This window comes from Prionailurus viverrinus, chromosome C1 (genome assembly GCF_022837055.1).
Source record: "Prionailurus viverrinus isolate Anna chromosome C1, UM_Priviv_1.0, whole genome shotgun sequence".
Taxonomy (NCBI): Eukaryota; Metazoa; Chordata; class Mammalia; order Carnivora; family Felidae; genus Prionailurus; species Prionailurus viverrinus.
The window spans coordinates 25,237,802-25,254,384 of record NC_062568.1 but is presented as its reverse complement, the minus strand read 5'-3'; the positions used below and the strand labels follow the sequence as shown (position 1 = coordinate 25,254,384).

General features: G+C 47.9%; 1 protein-coding gene across 3 annotated transcripts in view; it reads left to right on the top strand.

Annotated features, from left to right (window-relative positions):
- NRP2 (neuropilin 2) overlaps positions 1–16,583 on the top strand; it is a 116,799-nt gene that overhangs the window by 21,199 nt on the left and 79,017 nt on the right. For all 3 annotated transcript variants that reach the window (XM_047870832.1, XM_047870831.1, XM_047870833.1), the window contains exon 3: positions 13,540–13,721. In XM_047870832.1, the coding sequence (XP_047726788.1) occupies positions 13,540–13,721 (182 nt within the window). The remainder of the gene's footprint in view (positions 1–13,539; positions 13,722–16,583) is intronic.

Sequence of the window (16,583 nt, the reverse complement as noted above, 5' to 3'; positions counted from 1 at the left end):
GCGGTCAATATGTTGTATTCTGAGCGTGTAAATCCTCTAAGGGCATGGACCACATACTTCATTTCTAGACACCTGGTCTTGGAATACCAAGCAGGCACGTGCAAATGATTGTTTCCCTGGTATTTTTACATCTGAGATGCCAGGACATAGGTCAGCATGGCATGAACCTGCGTTGAAAGGCAGACAGAGCTGTCTTCCCCATTCGCCCAGCTTGTGATGTGACATAGTAACAACGGGAAGATGAGACACGGGCTTACTGAAGTCACTAGGCTGTCTGTGACTCGGCCTTTCACCACCCAAATGGCAACAGATGATGCATTCACTCATAGTTATTAAACACCCATGATGTGCCACGAGAGAGGATAGCATTGGGAATGCAGCGATGGCAAATCGTATTCTTTGCCTTCGTGGCACTTCGAGTTTGGGAGCAAGTGAAAAAAAAATGTGGTTATTCATGATAAAGCTACTACATCTGAAGCATCACCCCTGAGCCTGGCACTTTGCTAAGTGCTTCACATATATCATCTCATTTGATCCTTGCTTCCAAAAAAATGCGAAGTCACTGTTACTCTTCCCATTTTACAGAAGAAGGAACTTGGGCTTAAAGCAGTTAAGCATCTGGCCCAAGGTCCCATTCACGGAAAAAGGCAGAGAAGGGATTTGAAGCCAGAATGCCCTACTTTGCAACCTGGGCTGTTCGCTCTTGTGCTCTGTTGCCCACCCCCGCAGCACTGTGCCTGCTGACTGGGGATACGGCATAGGCGAGTAATGTGAGCCCACAGCCCTGAGACCCAGCCTAGGCTGGGGAGATCAGGGAAGGCTCCCTGGCAGAAGCGATGGCTGCACCAATCCCAAAGAAGTTAGGCAGACAGAGGGGGAGTGTGTGTGCCCTGGCTCTCCAGGTGGAGAGAATCATGCCAAAGATAAGAAGGGGAAAGAATTTGACGCCTTTGGGAACAACAGTAATTGAAGGGCCATCCTTGCGACTTGCTGATCAACAGAACTTCTCAGTGAAGAGGTGCCTAAGCAATGCTATTGAATTTTATTTCCTGGCCAGGCGTCTACCATCTCAGAGAAGGGGCTGGGTCGGGAAGTAGGAAAAACTAAGATCTTAAGGACTCTCTGCTGCTCTCCCCCTCCCTGGCCGTCTTTACAATTTTGTACTCTATATCCAGGGATCCACGCCTCCCCCCCACCCCGAGTTAATGCCTGAATGTGGGGTTTGGCCTGGAAAAGTCCAGAAAACACTGGATTAAACTCCACTTGCCAGTTTACTCCTACACAGTACCCTCTCTGAACACGTGTCTCTTTCCTAAGAATAGAGGGCAGGAGGCCACATTGCCCAACTGGAGGTGTGGTTTCGGCTGGTGTCCACCTGAGTCTCTGGAAATCGAAGCAGAGTATAAATTCTCTGGTTCAGGAGAGTGTCTTGCACTCAGGAGAGAGCCTCAGGTTGATTACTCATGACATTATTATAGATTTACTGCCTGCCCAACCACAGAAATATTCTGATTCCCCCAAGGAACCAACGAGCAGCAATATTCTTCTGTATTGCAACAACCCTGCCTAATGACAGAAACAGATCCCCCTGCAGGTACGTGGTACAATAACAGGACGGTCCTGCTGACTGGAGCTCAGCTGGCAGCAGACCCCAGCTCACCAACCTTGACCAAGGACTCCACCCAGCAACTTAACTTGCTAGAGAAGTGGGAAGAAAAAAAAATCACAGACTGTTCTCCTCCTCCTACCAAGGTTAAAGAGCAGTTGGGACAAGGGTTATTTTTGGCAGTTTGTTTTTAAATATGCGATGTTGCAATCACAACTCTCCAAACGCAAGCTTCGCTGTGGATGTCCTTCCTAACAATGCGTTTTTATCTCCTGATTGAGAAAATCACTTGAGGTTTTCTCATACACAATCCCACTTGTTCTGCCTCTCAACCCTGGCACCTTCTCTGAAGCCAGAGGTCCCAGAGGGCAGGCATCTTACCCCATGTAACTGCGTGTAATTCTCCCGGCTAATTACACCGGGTGAGAGTCTGTCTTCAGAAATTCAGTGGGAGCTCAGGGTGTGGAGGGGATAGAGAGGAGAAGGAAATAGACCGAGTGAAGAAATCAGATTTTTCTAAAAAGGGATTTGTGTATTTGCCTATAGTTATAAGTCCTATAGAAAATAATGTGTTCTCTTTGTCCTTTTCGGTGACAGGGGGATTGAAACCTTTGGATTAAGAGAAACTCAATAGATAATTTAATTCCATTCTTGTACTTCTGCCTGGATAAATCATCCCCGAAAAAAAATATATACATATTAGCTGCCCTTGTCTTTCCCTCTAGAAAAGAGCTTCCATAATCGACCTTCATTATAAAACCTAGGGCCTCACAACTCATCTCAGTGATTGCAGAGTAGATGGTTGTATTTAATTTACATAATCAGAATTTTTTTCCTAGAGGGAAAATCCCTGAAAAATGTTAGCTGGGTCAGAATAAAATTTTAAAAAAGAAGACAGAGAAACATGTGAACCGGGCTTAGGTTTGGAAAGCTGGCAAAGGACTTCATGTGATAAAATCCACACGATTCTATATGCTTTTTTCCCCCCTGACTTTGTAGCCAAGCATCCTGGCGGTCTGTGTATATAGTGGACCGGGTACTACTGTTGTTCCCATTTAACAGGTGGAAACACCGAGGCCCTGAGCGATCTCACAGACAGTAAGGGTAGAGCTGGGATTGGAAAGCCACCCCCAAAGCTGCCTTTATTTACCTAGAGCTGTCACCTGCTGTTCCCGTCCTTAGGTATTTGGGGCCTCTCTGATTTCCTTAGACATCCTTGACGAGTCTTTTCCTGTCCTCTTCTGTTTTTTATTCCTTTTCTTTGCCTCTTTCTGCCATGCAGTCCCCTCTGGATGCCAGCAGGGCAGTCAAGGAGAGAGAGATCTGTGACTTTAAATACAGGGTGGAGGCCTGCCTTTCGGTCGATGGTCTCCTCTGCCCCCCTGTCACCCACCTCCCGGTCCCCTCCAGCCCCCCTCGCCATCCTCTTCAAATTCTCTGCCATCCCCCCACCGCCTCACTCTGCAGCTGGAATCTGAAGATGTGAGGGCTAGTAATAGAGTGTCAGCGGAAGTAATTGATTCCTCACACAGAGAGAATTCTCCTGCCTTCAGTGTCAATGGAGCTGAACCAGAGTCTTGGAGGTGAGCGAGACATGTAAACAGTCCATGGCTGAGCTGTCAGGGCGAAGCCAGACACACCGGAGAGTGAGTGAGCGGGAGAACAGTGGAACAAATAATTGTTTTATTGGGAAGGAAAGGAGTAAATAATATTTCAGCCCAGGAATTGGCAGTTTGAAGGAGACGGTTGAGAGCTTGAAGCAGAAGGAATCGTGATGCAGGTTTTAATGGAAGAGTTTTTCTTTGTCTCAAGGTAGGAGGTTTCGTCCCCACGCCCCCCCCCCTTTCTCCCATTATCATCATTATTATCATTAAAATAATTACCGTAACAATTACGGTTGATGAGACCTGGAGTTTATAGAGCACCTTTCATCTGAAAGTTCAAAGTGATTTATCTATGTGTCATCCCTTTGAGAGTGGTAGGAGGGTAAGAAAGTTGGGGGTTTTTTCGTTTTTTTTTGTTTTTTTTTTTTTTTTTTTTCATTTTTGGTCTTCTCCACTGGGAAACTGAGGTCCAGGCAGATTCGGGATTCGGTCTAAGCCTCGGGCCAGGCGGCTGGGTTCCGTGTTGGGGGGGGACTGACTCCTCTTCTGGGGGTCTCTGCTGCCCTCCTGCCCACCAGGCCCCTTACCTTGTGTGGCCCTCACAGCTCACCCCTGGCACCAGCGTTCCCCCCCTCCCGACGGCGTGAGGGCCGTGCAGCCAGGCAGCCAGCAGCTCCTGCCCAAAGCAAGCAGCCCGTGACAGCTGTAGGATGTATAAAGGTCCTTCACAGTCTGACTCAGCCTGCTCCCATCCTGCTGGGAGACTTCCTGCAATCTGGTTCCCTTTCTCCTAGAAGGTGGCGTCCTTTCTAGACCTGTTTCCTCCTGGTCTTGTGGAACCTCCGGCCAAGAGAACCCGGTATTCCCGAACGTTCCCTCCTTCCACCCCCGACAGATGCCGGCCAGTTCTTTCAGAATAGAGGGCCGTGTCTGTGACGGGGAGCGGCGCCTGCTTCCACGTGCACCGGGTAGAGGGGGCTGCTTTTGCGCCTGTTGCGGCCACAGTGCCTGCACAACACAGCCGTCGAGGAGAGCACAGTTAGCCAGCGGCGGCTTGAGAGGTGGAAGCCGTTCCAGCCGACTGGCCACCGAGTACTATATTCAGAATCTCCACCCTGGCGTGGCAGCAGCCCTTCCTGCTTGGACATTCGCGCAGGCCCGTCATTTCCACACCAAGGTGCTTTTTTTGCACAATGGCGACAAGTCTGCCGCTGGAGCCCGGAGAGGCTCTGAACTCTGTAACCTGAAGCTTGCAGTGAGTGAAATCCAAGGACGGGGCCCATCACACCAGCCACGTACTCCCAAGTTGTCCCCTGCTTGCATTTCTGCGTGGTACATTTTTCAGGCAAGCTTTGTATTTTCTAAGTTTTGTTATGGAGGCTGGATGCCAGCAAAGGGGGGATAGAAAAAACGGTCGGGAGCCCAAACCTTTAGAAAAACATTTTTCTGACGCAGTGTTTGATTCCCCGGTGCCCAGTGTGCCTCATTCCCAGCAGGCTCCCATTTTTCGGACAGATGGGAAGGTTATGATTTGCTCTCACAATTAGACCCTCTGGGAGCCAGGGTTAGTGAGCGCCTGTTCCAGGGGGAACTGTCTGCCCGGCCAAATGCAAGGATGCCGCCAGCATGCCAAGCCCTGGGATGGTGTGCTCCGATTTCCCCTTAGTGGATACCAGTCACAGAGGCATGATTCCTATTTATGAGATGAGGCAGACTGAGGCACGCAAGCTTGATTGACCCAGGCCAGTGTAGGACAGTGTAGGCAGTCTCTGGCCTTGCTGGGGTTCACCTTCCCATCCAAGCGCCAGCCTACTGGTAAACAGACATAAATTACGGGCTCCTCTTACCTCCTTCCCACTCTAGTATCGTTACCAAATGCTAACAAGGGGCCCTTTAAGCTAACTGCAGAGTGAGGATTTTATAGACGTGTACAGCAAACAGAAAAAAGACCCAACCGTCGTGCCGAAAAGAGCCTGCCCAGCAGCCTTAAACTTCACATTGGCACTGCTTGCCTAGAAAATCAGTCCTTACATAAGCAAACACGTTCCACCCAAGCCAGCCTCCAGAGTGCTCGCTGGTCCGGGAGTGGAACAGATCTGTGTCCATACAGCCTCAGGAATGCGTCTTGCTGGGGAGCCAGGTCAGTGGGGGAAGCGGTGTTCAGCCAGGGGGTCAGGGGAAAAGTGCCGGAGGCTTTGTTGCGTGCCCTTAATTCTCCGAAAGTTCATCCTCAGTGAGACTTATCAGACGCCCTGTCTGGAGCGGCCTCCTTCCTCACGTCGCGAGGCGTTCTTGGCAGCCTGCTCCGTCAGGAACAATGAGATCGGCAGGCCCCTCTCCATCATCCCAGGGCTTCTGCGGAAAACAACCAGCAATTATAAATAGATGTTATTTGTAGTTTCCATTTTCTTGCCTTCAAGGTTTTCTGGAATCATTCCTTCGGTTTGTTTTGGGTTATTTTCTTCACATACTTCCTCTGCTGGGTGGTCAGATTTCCTCCTTTCTAAAGAGGCACGATGACCCTGGCTGTGCGGGGACTGCGGATAACCGCCACGTATCAGAGATTTGTGGTGGGAAGAAATGAAGGAAGAAAATGAAACTGCCAACAGTCGCTGTTAAAAAGGCAGCAGCACCGACACAAATACGCAAACAGATGTAGCGTCTTGGCACCGTTTGAGTCCCGTAGTTATCTCACAAATGATAACAATAACAACAGTAATAATAGCGGCAATAATGACGAACATTTCTTTACTGAGTACTTGCTCTGTGCCAGGCACTGTGCTGAGCTGTTGACATGCATTAACTCACCAAACAGAGGGAGGCTGGGTGGTTGTTCAAGACCCACCTGTAGGTGGGGAGCGGGGCGGGGGGGAGGGGAAAGGCACAGGTTGTTTGATTTTAGCCTGGGCTCAGAAACATGAGATGGAAAGGAAATCGCAAAAACTCAAGTGACTGAAGCACTATTGATGGATTTGTACGGAAGGAGGATTTTTAGAAACCCCCACTGCTAGCACTGAGGTTGGGGGGGGTGGGGAACACCGAGACTGTCTCTACCATTATGACTTTTCATTCCATCTCCACGTGTTCAGTTTCCACGACGTTACGTGTATGTAACCTTTCTCTCCCCCACGTCCGCCACCCCGCTTTATAAAAACAAGAGGAGGAGTAAAAATAGCCGGTGTCTCCCGGTGACTTTCTAAGGCACCCGGGACTCTTCTGGGCTTGTATGTACTTTGGCAGTCCTTCCCACAATCCCATAAGGCGGGGACTATTATTTTTTCCATTTTATAGATGAAGAGACTGAGATTCAGAGAGGTGAAATGCCTTGTCTGCAGTCAGGCCACTAATGAGTGCTGGAAACTGGATGGGTGTACCCACAAAGCCCATGTACTACACTTCTCAGAACACACACGCTTATTTATAGATATGTTTCTGTATAACAGTAATTTAAGATTATTTTTGTCACAGACCTAGGAAAATGTGCACATACACAAACACAACATTTCTGCGTTTGACTTGTAGGGTTCCCTCACCTACTGAAACTCATCTGCGGACCCTACTGGAAATCCACGGGCTTAAGAATACATGCTCTAGATGATACTTTAAGAGCTTATAAATACACAGGGTACTGTTTTCTCACTCGATGGACCATATGTTCACATATGGGTATATATGCGCTTATAAAAATACTTCACTTGCAAAAATTAATATGTTATCCCATCTGAACACTTAAAAGCAGAGCTGGGTGGATCTTGAAACCATGAATTCCAAATCTGCTCACTGCTTCTATTGGTACGATTTGTCTATTAATTTTGGCAAGTCCTGTGGGCTTTGTTTAAACAAAACAGCTAAATAAAAAGAGCAAGATTCTGTTAAGTTTCTAACTGAAACCAGGCGGTTTCTTTCTACCCAGTACCTTCTAATGGTATTGTACTGTGGCAATCTGTTATTCTTACTGCGCTCAGATCTTTATCCACTAGTGAGACAAAAGAATGGAGGCGAGGCCAGTTTGCCCAACGGTGAGACCACCCCGGGGGTAAAGCCTGCCTCAGACTTGGGCAGGTCACTTGGCCTCTCTGAGCCTCAGTTTCTGCATCTGTAAACGGGTGGCAGCTATAACAGGGTGTGGTGTGTATTCACTGAGGATTAAACCAAGGACTATCTAAACAGGGGTCCAGCCCAAAATAAATGCTCAATAAATGATCGGTGCTTCTTCCCGTTGATATTCGCATTGATGTTCCAGCTTCGTATGAAATGAGTAGCCCTAATGAAAGGGAGAAATTCCAGGAAATGACAATTGCTACTTAAAAAATGTGCCCTGACAGTGAGCTACTTTGTCCATTGAGGCTGGATTTCACTATTGAGCTGGAGACCAGGTGACCTGCCTTTGGCCTTGAATGGACCAGAGACTTCAGCATCCTGCAGACCTGCCCACGGTCTCTTTGTGTCTTAGGCAGCTTCTTCACCGAGAAGTTGTACATGACAGCATTGTTTTTTCCTCCTATTTTTCCCTGCAGGTTTTAATGTAAGGATTAATAAGACAGTGTTTGTAGATGTCTTTGAGCTTCCCAGAAGAAAGGCACTCCAGGAGGTGGTAAATTCTCTGGCCTCCATAATCTACTCATGAAATATGGAACTTTGAAAGTGTGAGAAAAATCTCAAATCACTTTGACAGCATTTTAATTATAGTTGATTTGTTTGCCGCTAATAGTGAAAATGCTGTCAGCATGATTTGAGATGTTTCTTCCACTCAAAATGTTATATTTCGTGTTTTCGAGTCACGAGGCAACATTCCGGTTTCCAGATAAAACCAGAATAGCTCAGGGAATGTGTTAGAACGCAAAGGCAAAGTCCACAAAATGGACCCAGTGTAGCCAACCCGTCAGGAAACGTCCTCACAGAGTGAATTCTCCAGAATTCACCAACCTGAGGTCCCTCATCCGTTTACTCACTCCACAAAAAACTGTGAGCCCTCCAGGCACTGTGCAAGCACGAGAGGCTCAGCAGCACAAAGGTGAGATCCTTGCCCTCATGGTGCCTTCAATCTAGTGAGGACACAGCTTCTAAACAAATAAACAAGTATAGTGACGAGACCTGTACCGATGAATAGCTATAAAGGCAATAAGACGGTGGTGAGCTGGAGAATAAGGGTATGCTGTCTGAAATAGGGTGGTCAGGGCAGGCTTCTCTGAGGAGGTGACATTTGCCCTTAGAAGGATGAGACGGCGCCAGCCGTAGAGAAAGGTAGCAGAGTACCACAGGCAGAGAGAAGAGCAAGTGCAAAGGCCCAGAGGCTGGAAGGCGCTTGCCATGTGCAGAGTGTGAGGTCTTAATCATTTGTAATACAAGTAGCATAAAAGGAGGCACTGACTGATTGGCAAAGGTTGTGGCTTCAGGATTTGGGTGTGCACAGGGGCTCGGATGTGTAGTGGATCTTCTAGCACGGGCTCGGTTGGCTAACCCAGCGTTTTGGTGGCCTGCTGGGAAGCGTCAAGTGTGGATAGAGTTGTGGAAAGCAGAAAGCCCCTTTTCATGTTGGCCTTAGTGATGAGAGGAAGGATGAGACTGTTGCTTTTTCATACCTCTCCCGTGGTCTCTGAAAATTAATTCCGCCGTCAAGATTCCCACGCCCCACATGCGGGTTTGGGGAGAGAAATCAAGACTTTGAAGTTGAGGAAGAACGGACAGAAAACGTTCTCTCGACAAATGCTCAACAGGCAGATGGCGGAATCTGTGAGGAGAAAAGGAAAAAGGCACTCGGGAACCATTGTGGAGAGAAAGAGAAAGGTAGGAGTGGAAGTGGCTACTTGGGCTTAGCAAAGTAAATAAATGAATAAAATAACAAAAGGTAGCGTGAAAGCTTTGGAAGGAATTTTTTCATTTGAGGGAGATTACGAATAATGAAATGCAAACACAGTAGTTAATATGTCCGTTAGCTGGTTTATGTTTTCTTCCGGAAAATGAATAATGTGTTCGAAGAGGAACGGCTTTGCGGGTTAGCCTACCTGACTGTCGCTGGGGTGAGCCCCGAGTTTAGAGCCCAGATTCCTTTACCAAACAAACGCTGGCTATCAGATGCTAGATGCGGAACCATATTTATTCCGAGGCCACCAACTTCCTAATCCTCTGTGAGCTCTTCCAAATGAACCTGACAACACTGAAATTTCTAAGGAGATTTACTGCAGCTGTAGCAAATCCCTAATAATAAAAAATTTCCCCAAATGAGTCAGGCTCACAGGACGTAAGTGAGACGTTCTGTGTGAAGTCAGCATGTCATCTGGTGTGTGCCCTTTATGCAGGAAGCCGAGCCACAAGACCCGGTGGTTAACTGGGGCCCGTCCACGGGGCAGATCCCGGGCACTGGAAGTGGGGACGGGGAGGAGGCGGGGGGGGGACGGCGATTAGCCACCCAACTGTAACTCTGGGTCCCTTTCCCCTCAAGCAAACCTAAGAGGAAAATCTGGTTTTTCTAAGGAGTTTAAGTAAGAGCTGATTACTTGCTTCACAAAAGGATTCACCAGAGGGGTCCTTTAAATGACAAGCTCTAGAAAGAAAATTTATAATGTGATTGATTTATGTGAACCCTTTTCAAAAAATGCATCCCTTCATTCACTCTCTCTGCGTGTGTAAATACGTCGGGATGTATTCGTAGCTGCCAGCATTTACAGGAGAGGACTTGGGGTGGTATATTCACTGAGTAAATTGAGGCCAGCTTACAGCTATGGCGTTTGTTAGGTAACCCCACTTCATCGCTGATTGTGTTAATCCCCTAAATTACTCCTTGGGTGATTAGGCAACCAGATAAAACCCTCCCTTTCTAATGAACCAGCCAGTGGGACGTCAGGGCCTCTCTTTGTCCCTTCCAGAAACACTGGCAACAGAAACACTGGAGGTATCTGGTGGTCTTTTAAAAAAAAGTGTTTAAGTACTTACCGAGTGTGGGCCATGCCCCTGGCACTATTGTAGGTGACCCAGTGCCGTGTCTCATTTGGTCCCCACCACGGTTCCGCAAGACAGGTGATGATGGAGGTGGTGATGATGATGAGGGTATTTACATTTTCATCCGCTGTGTTCTGAGAGCTGGGTTATTTTTCTCAGCTCTCCTACTTTGAAAAAAAAATTCTTTTTTGTTTTATTTTTCCTTTTCTTTTATTCTATTCTGTCTTTATTATTCCTGAAGTACAGTTGACATACGATGTTATGTCAGTTTCAGGTGCACGTCGGAGCGATTCCACAATTGGATACATTCTGCCATGCTCACCGCCGTGGTGTGGCTACCATCTGTCACCATGAAAAAAAAAAAAATCCTAATGGAAGCAGCATTATTTTATATATTTGTGGCTTTTTAAAAAATTCAAGCCCCCTGTAAGCAATTCAGATAATAGAAGAGAACAAAGAAGGAAGGAGAAATTACCAATTATGTCACCACCCATATATATCTCATTACTGTTAATATTTTAGTAGGTAGTCTTTCAGACATTTTTCTTTACGTGTATGTAAGAATGTGTATATGTGTGTGTATATGTATATGTTTTTAACACATGCTTTTTTTTAAAATCTATTTTTTAACCTAACAATACAGCATGGCCATTTTCCCATAAGAACAAAATATCTAGACCCACAGCGTCACCTACTATGGCAGTGGAGTATTCCATCTTATAAACACAAAACTGATTTACCACCCCCCCCCATTGGACATTTAGATATGAGGCTGTTTATAAACGAACCATCTTTTCACTTTTTTTTTTAACGTTGTTTAATGTTTGTTTATTTTTGAGGGGGAGAGAGAGAGTGTGAGCGGGGGAGGGACAGAGAGAGAGAGGGAGACACAGAATCTGAAGCAGGCTCCAGCCCCGAGGTGGGGCTCGAACTTGTGAACCGCGAGATTCTGAGCTGAAGTCGGATGCTTAACTGACTGAGCCACCCAGGTGCCCTTCACTCTTGTTTTTCTTATATCTATACATGCACAAGGAGGCATGTACATCTTTGCACAATTGTCTGATTATTTTCTTAGGAAAAAATTCCCAGCAGCAGAATTGCTGGATTAAAGACTTTGTCACATTTCTGCCCAAATGCACTCCAAAATGTTTTAACAGATGTTCATTCTGCTTATACTGCACCTCTACTCACTTGCTGTATCTCTTCACCCCAGAAATGCGTGTGGGAATACAATAAACCACAATGAACACTCATTGAGCAGTCACTAAACTACCAGGCTGGGTACCGACACTAGATATGGATTAGATTGGTCATTTGAATCTCACAACAACCCTAGGAGGAAGGTTCTAATATCCCATTTTGCTGTCATTCTCCCCATTGCTAAGGATCAGAAAGGTTAAGTAACTTGCCTGAAGTCACCCAGCTATTAAGGCTGAATTGAGATCCAAACCCAGTTCTACTTCTGGGATTAGCTGGGGGGTGGAGGCCAGGGGGACGGGACTCTTCCATGCAGATTCACACATGCACTGCTCTAGGGGAACTGGGTAGTGTCTGCTTTACTGAACACAGCCAGCTTCTCCGCCGTTGTGTACCCTGGTCAGGCATCACCATTACTCAGCTGAGAGTGACTGTCCAGCAGCACTTACCTCAGTGTGGAAATACTAAGGAGGGATTTTCCAGAGGGTTTGGGGAATTTCCTTTGAGAACAAACTAAGTGTCTTTTCACTTTGGTTTTGGAAGTGGGGAGGCACATGTTCAAAGGCAGCATCATCTCCCAAACTGAAATCGCAGATTCCCCCACCCCCACTGCCTTTCTCAATCTGTAGCTGTCTCTTCAGAGCTCCTGGGGGGAAACCCTGCCATCTTGTCTTTTCCAGCCTAACCAGCTTCTGTAATTCTTTTGACTGTAGGATTCCAGCCCTCCGGGGTCTCAGATTGCACTAATCCTGGTGCACTCCTTACACTTCCTTCACAGGCCTATTTATCCATAAGTGGCTGTGCAGTCTGAAATATGGTTCCTGGGGGCTGCAGGGAGGCCTTGGGCCACTCCAGCTCAAACGAGCCACTTCTACAGGCAGCCAGCTCCCACAGACCCGTGTGTGTGCAGGAGTCTGCAGGCACATCCCAGAGAGAGTAGCTTTTCCAGGCCCTCTCTTTACCCCCCCCCCCCCAGAAAGAAATGTCTTACATGTTGTCTTAACAGATTGATGGAAAATAAATAAACAGGGAGAGACAAGGAAATGGGTGGTTGTTGGCAAATAATCGTGCCGTGGCCAGCAATTTGCAGGGAGCTGGTGGGGAAGGAATGTCCCACCTCTGCCGCTGAGACAGGGATGTTTACTGGGAACCCAGAGGAGGAGCACAGAGTCGGCACAGTGAAGACTGCCGGAGCACCCACCAAGGCTGGATCTGTGTGCCTGCACAGATAAAATGGCACCCATGGTGTGTGTGCCATTCCACGAACCGAGCCAAGGATGTCTTTGAGGTGTCTTCCCCAACCTGGGGCCAGTTTGATTCTATTTGAAATGAGCTCAAGCTTCAGTACAGGGAGGGCAGCCTGCTCAGCAGCTTGCTGAGGCTAATAGTTATTTGCTCATAGACTCTGGGTCCCTGAGGATTCACCCCCTGCTTTTGGAGAAAGGTTTTTATTGCCTTATCTAATATGATGCTGATTCCTTTTAAAAACGTGTTGTTGACGAGACATTGCTGATGTGAACTTTGCAGAGTCATCTCAAGGAGGGAGGGGGCCCATGGTTGGGAGCCTTTGTCACTGACAATTAAAGATAAGGAAAGAGGGGATGACCCAGGAGAAAATGGAAACATGGGAGAGAGGGCAGGAAAGTAAACAAATATCCCAGGACTGTCCCCAGTGTGCCTGGCTCGGTGCCTAGCACCTTACTTATACTTTTCATTCCATCTCCAGCCCAGCCTTCTGAACTGGATATTTTTATCCTCATCTTACCGATGAAGAAATTGATTTCAGAGGGGTTAAGTGACTCTCAGTGATGCAGAGCTAAGAGGAAAAGACTAAGATTCAGAGAGATCGTGATGGAAATAAACATGGTGCTATGGAAGGAAGGAAAAATGTTTGTTTTGAGATAATTTGATAGAATGATGCTACTGCTCTTATGTGGGCAAAAGATAAGGCCTTAAAACCTAGCCATCCACTGAGGCGCCCATTCTGTTCATGGCTCCAATAAGGCAATGCAACTTCCTATATCTAGGTTCACCGGTCTATACAAGCAAACCTAAACGCCCTTTGTTTATCATTCTGAAACACCTGAACATCTGGAAATGGAGGGCACAGGAGCTGGAGTGAGACAATGGTCCCTTTCATCTCCTGAGCGTGATCTTTGCTCATATGTGCCCCTGTGTACCATCCTCACTCAGGTATGACTTCATTGAGATTCGGGATGGGGACAGTGAATCTGCAGACCTCTTGGGAAAGCACTGTGGGAACATCGCCCCACCCACCATCATTTCCTCGGGCTCCGTGCTCTACATCAAGTTCACCTCCGACTACGCCAGGCAGGGGGCAGGCTTCTCCCTGCGTTACGAGATCTTCAAGACAGGTCAGTGTGGTCACGGGTGGAGAGCGGGGAGCTGGGCACCTCCGGGAGGACGGGTAGCTGCCCTCTGTGTCTGGCTGTGGGGCACTGTGTAAGGGAACTGTGTGAGAATCATATGCACATGGATGGAGCCCAGTGAGACGGATGGGAGGGGTTACAAAAGTTGTTGGAGTTGGAAGAGAGGTTCAGGGTGACCCTGGTGACAGCCCAAGGTGAAAACCCAGTTCAACTTACGATCCAACTCGAGAGAGCGCTGGGTGCTGCCCGGCCGGCAGGCAAGCATTTGTTTGCGGCACCCAAAGTGTAGGAGGGTCAATTAACTCGAGAAGCACTTTCGAAAAGAATTTGATTTCTGTGTGTGTGTTTTTTAAAATCACAATTAGATTTCTGTGTGTTTTTTTTCGTGGGGGGAAAGCAAAACTCAGTTGAACGTCCTCCTGATTACTTCATGGTTTAATGTTGCCTTTATCTGGGATTTCATGGGCAGAAGGACATAATCTTTTCAGTATTTAGAGTCTCTAAAGATCTTAGTATGATCCTCCCAGTGGGGTCATCCAGTAGCGTTTAAAATCAAATGTGGCTCGTAGGAATCCCCCTTGCTGATCTGTTTTACCCCTTCTTCTACCTGTTGAACCCCTGCTTCCTAAATGCAGATACAGCTGCCCCCTGAAAAGCAATCAAAAAGGAGAAAAAGAGACAGAGAACACTTCACTTCTTTTAAGTTGACTGCCCGCTTTCCATGAGGTCCCCCTCAGATTACTCGAGGCCCTGAAAACATGGGCCCATCCTTATTTCCATAACTGGATTGAGCCAACTTTTATTCGTAACTCGCTAGTTCAGTAGCTACGCTGAAGCACTCTAAGCGGCATGCCCTTCCCTCCAGTGTGAGAGCTCATTATCTTGAGGCTGAGCGAAGCACCCTCCAGTTCTCCCCTCACCCCCAGCCTGCTTCCCTGCCTCACGGGCTCCTACCGCATCTACCAGCACGGCCCCTCCTGAGCCTCCGTTTTACAACTTGTAGACAGAGTCTGGTACAAGGGGAGGCTGTCCGCCTTGTCGTCGAGAGGCCCAAGTCCGGCGCCTCTTGAGTTCAGTGTAAGGGGACCTATTCATATATATTTTCTTTTCACTAAACAGTTCTTGAAAGGAAGTGGTAGCTGCTGAAAGCACTTTTTATATCCACTCTGTCTAAATATTTGTCAGATTTGTCTGCCTGAGAGTAAGAACGAAGAATCCAATGAAGGGGCGGGCCGAGGGAACTCTGTCAAGCCATCTCCAAGCCCCAGTGGGAGCACAGAGTGTCCCAGGGCACGAGTCTCACGAAGGCCCGTCTGTCACGGGCTGCCATGCTTCCCACCCACATGAGGTCATAAGGACTGACAGTCTGCGGTGTCCAGTGTCTCGGGGGCTGGTGTGAGGCTCCTGAATACCTCAGTCCACATTCCCTAGAGTCCGACGCAAGATTCAGATCAGTCCGTGCCACCGGCTCAGATGGAACATTCATCATACCCTCTTCTGCTGGGGAGCAGTTGGGGAGAGAGAGCACAGAAAGGAATAAAACACTAGAAGAGGGCAAAACACGCGTGAAGTCCCTCGGCACGTAACCCATGCCCAGTAGACGTCGTTGGATGAACGTAAGTAAATAGATATGTCGACTGAAAGGAAAACTATAATATGAGGCAGAAGGCATGAGCACTAAGTAAAGGTACGATTAACATGCCACGGTTGTGAAAATGAGGGCTCTATTGAGTGACGTGGCAAGCAGGGGATCCAGGAAGTCAATTAGATAGCAAGGTCACCAGTGCTAAAGCTGTCACTCAGCTCTCCCGTGCTGACAGTGAACGGAAAACAGCTCCAAGCAAGGTCGTCCAGAGAGCTGGCCGAGGGAAGTCAGAACACGGGTGAGCAGGACCATTAAAGTTCATGTCTCTTTCATGCTTCCTGACTTAGTGTTTCACAAGGGATGATGCCGTATTCTCCAGAAAGCCACCGAAAGGATGAATGTTAACCCTACCCATCATGCAGTTTTGATGTTAAAAGTTACAGTGCACAGAGGGTATCATAACTGAGCAGTACTGTTTTGAGGACAGATAGTCTGCGGATGCCTCGACACCATAGCACCAGCCATGGAAGGTGGCTTAGGCATGGACCAACGGGGCACCCTACTTCAAGGACGAGGACTCCCTAAAGACAGAGGACAGAGGTTCCTGTGGTGGGAGAGAGCCCTGCCAACCACAGCCATATTTCCGGGGAACGCAAGAGAGAAAATGAGAGCCCAGTGGTCTTCTTGGGGGCCGCTCTCACCTGCCATCAGGCCTGCCTGAGAGAACAGCCCTCAGCGTGAAGGGCAGCACTCTGTAAAACACATACATGCGCGGGCCACAAAATTCAAAGCTGAGAAGCCTAGGAAGATGAACATTCTTCCAGATGCCATGCCCTCCCTGCACCCACATTTCCACCGTGGGAGTCCTGGAAGAAAATACACAAAATTTACGTCATCCGCAAAACATGAAAGAAATGCGTGAACATGCCGAAGAAATCCAAACAAACAGCTATGTTTCCTAGTCAGATTCAGAGAGAAAGACGGGGCTGGGGGTGGGGGGGGGGGAGCGGCGGGGACTGTGAACACAGATACCCAAAATAATGGTACCGAGGACTGTGGAAGCTCAGCTGCCGAGTTCTACTGACAGACACAAACCCGCAATTCAGGTGCAAAAGGGGGACATGTGGCTGGAGTGCAAGGTCCACGTCTCCCCTGAATGAAGTGGTTTCTAAACGCGTCTATATATTACCAGACTGCTCACATACAAAAGTGCAAACCGAAACAGCTCGCAGACTTAAAGGATCTCGAATTGCCAAATCATG